The sequence below is a fragment of the Trichomycterus rosablanca genome, chromosome 18, assembly GCF_030014385.1.
Source record: "Trichomycterus rosablanca isolate fTriRos1 chromosome 18, fTriRos1.hap1, whole genome shotgun sequence".
Lineage (NCBI taxonomy): Eukaryota > Metazoa > Chordata > Actinopteri > Siluriformes > Trichomycteridae > Trichomycterus > Trichomycterus rosablanca.
This window is the reverse complement of record NC_086005.1, coordinates 23,840,234-23,850,667: the sequence shown is the minus strand read 5'-3', so window position 1 is coordinate 23,850,667 and position 10,434 is coordinate 23,840,234. Positions and strand designations below refer to the sequence as shown.

The 10,434-nt window shown below is 34.1% G+C and overlaps 1 protein-coding gene across 2 annotated transcripts; it reads left to right on the top strand.

The window, feature by feature from the left end:
* Positions 1–85: 85 nt before the first annotated feature.
* On the top strand, positions 86–10,212 carry tpte (transmembrane phosphatase with tensin homology). 2 transcript variants are annotated; one of them, XM_063013951.1, is made up of 19 exons: positions 86–188; positions 1,160–1,247; positions 2,109–2,186; positions 2,285–2,332; positions 2,685–2,843; positions 4,250–4,369; positions 4,562–4,661; positions 4,771–4,834; positions 5,242–5,306; positions 5,540–5,600; positions 5,686–5,767; positions 6,179–6,267; positions 6,341–6,402; positions 6,496–6,576; positions 6,683–6,788; positions 7,949–8,046; positions 8,435–8,530; positions 8,623–8,693; positions 9,696–10,212. In XM_063013951.1, the coding sequence occupies exons 2-19, from the start codon at positions 1,198–1,200 to the stop codon at positions 9,796–9,798; spliced, it is 1,533 nt and encodes a 510-aa protein (XP_062870021.1). In that variant the 5' UTR covers positions 86–188; positions 1,160–1,197; the 3' UTR covers positions 9,799–10,212. The 2 variants fall into 2 exon arrangements, with proteins under 2 accessions (XP_062870021.1, XP_062870022.1); XM_063013952.1 differs by lacking the exon at positions 1,160–1,247.
* The last annotated feature ends 222 nt before the right edge of the window (positions 10,213–10,434 follow it).

Here is a 10,434-nt window from a genome sequence, read left to right as displayed (position 1 = left end):
GAGGAAGTGTCATTCCGCTGTGTTTGCGCAATCTATGAGCGGATGAATGTGAACGAATGTATGGATCTGAGCGGATGAATGTGTGGATCTGGGGAATAAACGTGAAAGGAGGAAGGAAAACCTTTGGACCACTTTTCCTGGTCACGGGACAGTCACACAGTGAAAGGAAGATCAGCAAAAAACAAACGGTAGGACACAGTTCTGCAACTTTGGAACTAACTGCTAAGTTTGACTTTTTTGGGAAGTGAAAACGAAGAGAACGGACCGGAGTCCAAACGGAGTAAGGCTATCTCAATGTAACCTTCCGCGGATGCGCTCTAGTTCGAATCTGTTTGTTTTGTGTCGTTGGGTTGAGTCTAGAGTTAAACTTTACTGGTTTCCATGTTGTACTAAAACAGTAATCTGACATTCACAGCTGTCTTACTTAATATTTGCTTGCTGGATTGGTTAATTGTTAGCTTGTTACTTGCTTTTGGAACAGGCCAGAGGGATTATTACATTGTGTAGAGGAGTCATGCATGTTTACTAGAAAACAGTCTTGTAGAAATATTGACAAAGCAATAAGAAACTGGCTGCTTTGGAAAAGTTTTAAGGTAATATTTGTATTTTGTTAAAGGTGAAAGTTACAGTTGGTTATGTTTTGTCAAATTAAAAGGCTAGAGAATGCCAGAAAAAAATTATACTATAATTGCATTATTTTACTTCAGTGCAAGAGAAAACTATATATTTTAACAGTTTTACTCCTAGTTTTTGCAACCACATAAAGTTGATGTCCCCCTACCCATCATGATACAGATTCAGTGAGGTAATCTGTATCCTGATGGGGGGGCAGCAACTTTATGTGGTTGCAAAAACTAGTAGTAAAACTGTTAAGAAATATAGTTGCATTATTTATTTGAATGACACAGAATATACACATTTTGTAACTGATTTTAAAGAATAAATAATGCATTTCTAAGCTTTGGCATTACAAGTTTTATTTCTAATACAGTATTAGACAACAACCCAACAAGACTTATCCTCCTTATGCTGCTGGAATTATGATTACTGAAACTTTTCTTCTCCCACTTCTTAAAATGTATGAAATCCAACAGAAAACAGCTGGTATCTAACTAAAAAATGTTTTTTGGTAACTGTTACTTCCCTTCTCATGGAACAGAACAGAACAGGACAAGTGCAATAAAAAATCTCTTAAAAATGACATCAGTTCATTTTAAGCCCGGGTTGGATTCCAAAGAAGTTAATGGGTGAGTGAGTATCCAGTCAAATGACTTAAACCTAACCAACACCTGACCTTTAATCTTTACTATGCACATTCTCTATCATAAACCCAATCCACTACATCACACTTTCAAATCTGAATCCTTTCAGCACCAGATTATGCTGTTACATTTGCAAGAAAATGTGTCTTTTATTTGTCATATTAATAGAACTAGATTTTGTATTTAAAAAGATCACTAGATATGTCGTATTCATATGAATGTTTTGAACTTATTCCAGGTAAAATCATTTTGGCTTTCTACCTGTTTCTAAAAGCTGCTCAATTAGTGTGATGACTGCTGCTGGCGAGGACTGATTATTTATTGGAAAGCACTTGTGGTTAACAAGGTTAAGGGTTAACAAGGGTTAACACTGTTTTACGAAATTAAACATAAACATGTGTTTTTTTATTACTATGATTACGATCAGACTACATTTCGTGAAAATAAAAATGCAGAAACTTTTTCTTGCAAATATATGTGTTAAATCCGATCAGGAAGCACAAATCAACATTTTAATCTGCACACAGACAAAAAATAGGGCTGCACAATATGGATTGTATATATATATATATATATATATATATATACTGTATATATATATATATATTATTGGTTTTGCTCTGACATTTAAAGATTATATGCATGATTGCCAGTATAATAATAGCCATAATAATTATTTTAGTGAGTGATTGGGTGGGGACTTTCAATGAATTGAATTCGTTACAGGCACTTTTCACTGGAAATCTTTACACTTCATGGTTCTCAGCACTGGTCCATCTGTAGGAGGTTAAATAATGTTTTTTTCCTTAACAAGCTCTGTTTTTGTGTTTTTCTTTATTTGGTTAGAAACACAGTGATGGACGAAGCTCAAGTTGAGATTGATGATGGCAAAGAGCAAAGTACAGACCCGGACACGATGTATTAGTAAGGACCTATACCGCCTTTAAGCAACCTAGAATTAATAGAGTAAATGTACATACAATAATTATTTTTTATTGATCACTGTTTTCTCTGTGTTGCAGTCGTATTAGGAAGAGGATAGCCCCATTTGTGATGTCTTTTGGCTTTCGGTGAGTCTTAAAATCCTGCTGTTTGTAGGTCTTACATAAAATTAAATTTATTTTAATAGAAGTCTCAGCAATTTTTTTCACTGCGAACCTTTGGTGCTGATTAAATCAGCCAAAAATATAGATTAAATTTAAAATGTGTTGAACTTTGTCCCATGATTTTTCGACTCATCATCAATTTATCATTAGACTTTAAGCACAAACTGCCCAGTAAAATGGGTTACTCCTAAAAAAACAAAAATAAACATACAATAAAACTGGATTTCTGCTGTCATTCACTCATAATTAACATTAAACATTCATAGTTTATCCGTATTTGTATCCGTAAGTGTATAAGTTACATTGTTTTTTCCAGTGTGTTTGGCCTTGTACTCATCATAGTGGACATTGTGCTGGTCATTGTCGACTTGATACCTGGAATCCATGAACAGGTGGGGTCTTCTCTGGAAGCTGTTTCATTAGCCATCTCCTTCTTCTTCCTTATTGATGTGTTGCTCCGGATTTATGTTGAAGGGTAAGTAAAAGAAATAACACTGTCTGCAAGTGTGTCAGTGTTCAAGTACAGAATAAAGGATTTTAGATAGATAGATAGATAGATAGATAGATAGATAGATAGATAGATAGATAGATAGATAGATAGATAGATAGATAGATAGATAGATGATAGATAGATAGATAGATAGATAGAAATTATTGATTGTGTGTGTGTATAGATAGATAGATAGATAGATAGATAGATAGATAGATAGATAGATAGATAGATAGATAGATAGATAGATGATAGATAGATAGATAGATAGATAGAAATTATTGATTGTGTGTGTGTATAGATAGATAGATAGATAGATAGATAGATAGATAGATAGATAGATAGATAGATAGATAGATAGATAGATAGATAGATTTTTGGCATTTATAGCAGACGCTTTTATCTAAAGCAACTTACCTCACTGCAAGTAATTGAAAGTGATGAGGGACAAGCCAAAAACTGCCATCATGTTTTTGGGTGGCCAAGACTCATTGATGTAATTGAGGTACAGACCAATAGAGGAGCTAATGTGGCTCAAATTGCAGATAATTTCATTTACTGGTGATGAGGTAAATGTGTCTCAACATACAGTGCATCAAACCTTTCTGTGTATGGTTCTGTGTAGGCTGGGCAGGCAGGGCAAAAAGTGCCATGCTAACTCCTGTCTACTGTCAAAAGCACATTGGGCACCCAGGCAATCGGAACTGGACGTTAGAGCAATGGAAGAAGGTTGATCAGTCAGATGAATCGTGTTTTCTCCTAGATCAAGTAGACAGCTATGCAAGAGATGGCACCAGGATGCACTATTGGACAATCTAATGTACCACAGGACTCCTTAACATCAAACAGAGCTGAGCTACTTGAATTCTGGCAGCATAGAATCACCCAACAGCAATATGAAAGATAAATTGGGGTTATTCCACCAAATATTGACCTTAATATTGGCAAATATTAGCAGACCATGTCTTATTGCATTTTGTGTATATTCAGTCACTACTAACAACACAATTGGTACTGATGTAAGTTTTTTATTATTTTCCAAGCGAGTAAAACATTAAACTAGTTATTATTTCACAAATCGCTGGTTAAGAATTACCAGTTTAAAGGCACTATATACAAATCAACCATGCAAAATGAGTTACTCGTCTACCAATCGCATTTTGATGTGCTCAGTCTAAATGTACAGTATTTTATATTCGAAAGTGTGGAAACAGTTTCCTGCCTGACCATGATGACTAATGCAAAAAAATTGACAGTTATATAGTGCTAGCACAGGGTTCACCAAGTTTCAGTTTAAGCTTGTTTTTTTCTTCTTAATTCAATGTTTTACTTTGATATAATAGAAAATTTAAGGTGCTGTGTTTACAGATCCACTCTTGTTCATGTTTCAGATTTAACGTGTACTTCAGGTCCAAGCTGAACATCATGGATGCGTGCATTGTGGTCATCACTCTTGTGGTCACAATGATCTATACATTTTCTGATCTCTCCGGAGCGAGTCTTTTCCCCAGGTGCAGTGTAATTTATTTTTAATATATTACATGTTTTGATAGCATTTACTCCAAGGCCAAAAGTATTTGAACACCTGATGATGTAATAATGATAGCTTCTATATGGAGTTTTGGGGTTATGGAGTGTCGACATATGACACAGTCGTTTATATGAAACCTGGTACCTCTATTTTAACCTCTTTGTTTTAACAGGGTAGTGACCTTCCTGAGGGCGTTGCGTATAATTATCCTGGTGCGTATCTTCCGCCTGGCATCTCAGAAGAAAGAGCTGGAGAAGGTTACACGAAGAATGGTGAGGATATGAAGTGGTAGACATTTTTTTTATTCTTGCCTTCATGCTGCCGTACACTTATTGATTACTGTTCAGTGTGTCATCACTTCTACATTTCGGAATTTTCCAGGTATCAGAGAATAAACGGCGGTACCAGAAGGATGGTTTTGATTTAGACCTGACTTATGTCACAGGTATATCTGTTATTTAGATTTGGTTTATTATTTATTTTATTTGTTTTACTATAATTTAGTGATTATAGTGTCTCATAATACGTCTCTGAGTAAATGAATGACTATTACTGTGTCTCATGCAGTGCTATCTGAGGTCTAGAATGTTACACACATCCAATAAAAATTTTAGACTGTTGTGACTCTTTCAGCATCCATACCTCTGGAGAGGCTTTTTACAATAGTAATTTATTTAATATCATTTATTTTATACACCTGTTAGCAATGGAGAACACCCGGGCTCAATAATTAGGAGGGATGTAAACATACCTATAGTCTTACAATGTGTACATATAGGTGTTTATGTGCAATTAATTATGTTTTAGTAATTGTATTGTAATGTTTACGAATGTTTCCTTTTTGCTTTTTAGACAGAATTATTGCCATGTCGTTCCCCTCATCTGGGAAACAGGCTCTCTACAGGAATCCTATCAAGGTAGGTAAAATAATGAATAAAAATAATACAAATCATTTGATATAACGGCTGCACAATGTAATACTTTTAATTGTTATGTAGTAGATGTGTTAAATGCGTTCTAACAAGCCATGTTAAAACAATCATTTGGTGTGATCCAAAAATTATTAATTTTAATTAAGTTTTATTGATTAAAAAAAATGCAAATTTACCAACTACATGATTAAAACTATTAAACCACTACATTTTCTTAGGAAGTTGCCAGATTTCTGGACACAAAACATCCCGATCACTACCGAGTTTACAATCTCTGCAGTAAGTCAGTTCTATTGCTTTGCTGTGCATATCTCTCATTAATGCGTGTTAATAAGTTCTGTTAATTAAATGGTTTTTTTTGTAGGTGAGAAAGGCTACGATCCAAAATTATTTCATTATAGAGTGGAGCGTGTGATGATTGGTGACCATAATGTACCATCATTAGAGTAAGTATTGATGGTATTTAAACTGGTATTCAACCACTGGTATTCAATCAGAGCAGATCTTTACTTTAAATTTACACATAATAGCTTTTAATTTGAACAATCTTGGTGAAAGGTACACATCCGCTATAGGACCAAAGTTAACTTCATATTATTAATATGCATTATTTTTATTTATTTATTTATTTTACACATGAGCAGCAGTTGTGATGCTATGAGCTAAGCTATGGTGGCTGGCTTTATGTGACTTACTGGAGCCACATATTTGTCCCAGGTTAGGGAATTAATAGGTAAAAGTGGACATATTTAAATGGGTTAAAATCAAAGAAAAAACGCATTTGCTAACATTTAATGCTAGTGAAAATCTCAAGAGTTCTGGTTGAATACTAACACTTTGTGCTATCTTGTTTTCAGGGACATGCTAAGATACACTGCTAGTGTACGAGACTGGATGGCTGCTGACTCACGCAACATCATTGCTATCCATTGTAAAGGGGGAAAAGGTACATTTTAGGGCTCTTTGCGTGCAATAAATAGCCTACTACCTGATGTAAAGTCCTTGTTTCTGTTGTGCAGGACGTACAGGGACGATGGTGTGCACGTGGCTGATTGACAACGATCAGTTTGAGAGTGCACAGGTACCACACTTCTGTAAAATGCACCTATACAATCAGCTTCTAAACTGTTTTTCATGCCTTTACATTTTTCTTTACATTGTCTTGTGTTGGCAGGATAGTCTGGACTACTTTGGCGAGCGCCGTACAGATACAAGCATGAGCTCGAAATTTCAGGGTGTGGAAACTCCATCTCAGGTAGGTTATTTTAGGCTGAAACCTGTATCCAAGCTAACCTTTTTTTTTTTTTTTTTTTTTTTTTTACAATGGAGTAAATATAAATAGTGGTATTTTTTAACTGCAGAGCAGATATGTTGGATACTATGAGATCATGAAGAACACATACAATCGACAGCCTCCCCCACCAAAGACCCTGAAGATCAAAAGTCTGCGCATTCACTCGATTGCAGGTATGTACTAAATAGAACACATGGCCAAAAGTATGTGGACAACTTTTTCAAAACCATTGGCATTAATATGGAATTGTGACCCCCAAACACATCAAACCCTTTTTATAAGGGATCTCAATTTTTGACTTTAATTTATTTTACGTAATTGATTGTATACACCTTTATTAGTCCTCATTTAAGTTAATTTATTTTGTGTTGTATATAATAAAAGAATAAAGTGAATCTTAGCTGTAATAGATCCTCATGTTGTGCCAGTCCTGTTCTATTGACACACGTTAAGCTTAATTAGCAGTGAATTGCTCTCAATTAATTGTATTAAAACAATATGTGATGAAAGTATGATTTAAAACCATATTTTAATACATAATTTAACAAAACAGAATTAACCCTCCAAAACTGTTACATTACTTGAAAAAGCTCTACATATTTACCTGTATTAAAATATGAGGATCTATAAAGATCCATGAATATCTCATTTGAATACATCTCCATATCATCCCACAATAGAGTAGATACAATTGGGATTTAATACGAGTGGGTTTGCAAAAAATACAGTAAGAAATACACCATTTTGGCTACATCCTAAATGACACTCTGGTGTAATAAATAATATTTATATGTTATATAATAAAAATGTCAAATTAGAGCTCTACCAATATGCTGTTAGTATTCTGATTCACTGTGTATAAGCAAGCCAGCTAGCTAACTATTAGCACATTGACTTGCATTAATAACAGTTACATCTAAGTGGAATATTAAAGTCTTTATTTACATTATTCCATTCTTAGCAAATGTTACCACCTTATCTACTGGTGGTGGTATGATAAAGCAGATACTTTTAATTAATGAAAACGATCATTTAATAGTAGCTAAACATTTAGAATATACAGTGATAACCATGGCTAGATAACTGCTAATTTTGTGTGAGGAAAGATGAATCTTCCTGGAACTTTTTGTAGATACACTGGGTTTGACTGGAAAGTAGTAGTTTGATTAATTAGTAAAATTAAAACAAACATTAACATACAAAGAGGATAACAATATATAAAATGTAATGCTCTAGCTATGAAATACATTGAAACTATGAACAAATTACATTTGATTTAGAGTACAATAATTCGGTAAGTATCTAATTTTGTATCATGTTGTGTTTTCTTTAGGTGTTGGGAAGGGTAATGGCAGTGATCTGAAAGTTCGGATCATAGTGAAGAACCAGCTGGTGTTTCAGTGCAACTGTGCCAAACAGGAGAACTGTGCAGTAAGGAAACTTTTGAAGACTGTTATAAAGACAATGCTAATTTAGCCTGGGATAGTAATAATTATACTAATACCAATTAATATAAGTGAATAGTACAAGTTTATATGGATTTCTACCATGTACTAAATGAGGATATTGAGCTGCCAGCCAGTGACACCGTCCAGTTTGAAGGTTATTTAAATATGACAAGTGTAAAGATACACATTTAAGAAAATACATATTGTCATTTTTGTTAGATAATATGAACTTTTTTTTAAAGTTTAAAAGTAAAAATAAATGGATCATTCATTTTTGCCATTGCTTTAAGTTTGGATATTGGTTGTAAATGTATTTTAAAAGCAGTATTTAATTTTTCTGTAATTATTTTAAATTATATATCACTATACAGCTATTCCCAGACACTGGAAACAATGCAGTGGTGATCAGTTTACAGGAAGGACCGGTGGTTTCAGGAGATGTGAAGGTCATGTTTGACTCTAGCGCTGTAAGTCACTAAACTCAGTTATGATTTTCCTATCAGATTAATGAATCCTTGTTTTGGATTTACAATAATGTTTTGTTTTTCTCTAAACTCAGGGTCTTCCGAAGGGATATGAGGACTGTCCTTTCTATTTCTGGTTTAATACTTCATTTATAGAGAATAACAGGTAAGAGTTTTAGGGTAAGGGTTTCCCATACAAAGCAAAATCCAGTCCAAACAGCATTACTAAAAAAGGACAATTTAATCTAAAGCTTTCCCAGTTATTTTACTGGGACAAAGCCGATAGCTCAGAGACAATTTACTCTGCTTGAAACTAGAGATTAAAGGGTCTTCGTCAAGGTTCAAACTGAGGCCTTCACACCAGTAGTCCAGCATCTTATGCCATTCTTTTTTCAAATTTTGTGTACAAAGTGATATAACATCATTGACTTTGTGGTCTAGTCTCCGAATTCCTTATTATTAATTATTATTGCCAATAGTTGATGATTTATTTGTGCCCATATAATTAAACCCATTTTGATTGTATCCATTAAAAGGTTTATGGACCAGTGGTCTCTTGCCATTGTCTGCAAGGAAACAATCCCCTTATGCTGAAAATAAATGTGCCTGAATGGTCAGATATTATCCAAAAACACCAGGTGACTCTGTCCACAATCAAAGTCTGCCATGCTACCTGACATTTTGGTGCTGGGGTACAGGGTTTTTTTTGGACTTGGCAAAATACCACTGACTAGCGGCCAAACCACAAAGTTAAAGATACATCTTAAAACTACGTGCACCATAATGTCACACTTTCAGTTCCTGCTTTTTTCTTTCTGGTATTTTGTGAAGTGGATGTTAGTAGTAATACCAGTGTCTTTATGTCCCTGGTTGCCAGACAATCTCCTGTCCAAACTAAGACTTTTCCTATATGGCACATAAATTAAAACCTAGGATAATGTTGCTTTTTGCATTGTTATATTGTTTTTTTAACCATATTGTTTTATTTTTTACTTTGTTCTTTGTTTGGATTTGTCTCGTCAACCTGCTACAGCAGACAATGTGTACTGTATTATTAATATACATAAATACATAAAGTTCAGACTGTATTCCAAGTTGCTAAACATCACTAAGTTGTTAAAAGCTATTTTTTTCCCATCACACTAACTATGTTCTAATCTCAATGCAGGCTGTACCTCTCGAGGGAGGAACTGGACAACCCACATAAATCCAAGACTTGGGACATCTATAAGGAGGACTTTGGTGTGACTGTGTCATTCAGTGAACTGTGAAAAAAGCTTACATATGACACACTTAACATTAACCTTCCACTAACCTTCCACCTACTTTTAAGATGTCACTAAGCCATACATAGAATTCAGTATATTGTTTTTGTTACAAAAAAAGAAAAGAGGAAAAAGAAGAAAAAAAAGGAATAAAAATGGTACCATATTTAAATGCATATATTTTTTCTGAATGGTGCAGTTTGCTTTTGAGGACGTGCAAGTGACTGGTGAGGATCCACAGCTTTTCTGGGCTGTTTCATAACACTGCTGTTTGTTCACAGAAGAACCTCTCAATGAAATCCTTAGTACCACACAAATAAAGCATGGTGCAATTATATTTCCTACCGAACCGAAAATCTTATACACACAATGGATGAGTCTTAATAAAGTGTGAAAGCTATCACATACATTCTTTAATTAACAGACACTCCATGTTTACTGTAAATAAATTATACAGTTAAATAAATGGAAGCATTGACTTTTTTTGTATACTGAGCTTTTTTATTAAAATAAAACATGCCTGGTATAAAAGAGGTATGACACAAAGAAATTAGTAACAATTTGATCATACAAAAATTACACAAACAAAACTAGATTTAAAAACAAGAGTTTAAATAATGTTAGGAAGCCATTGTAGCTAAC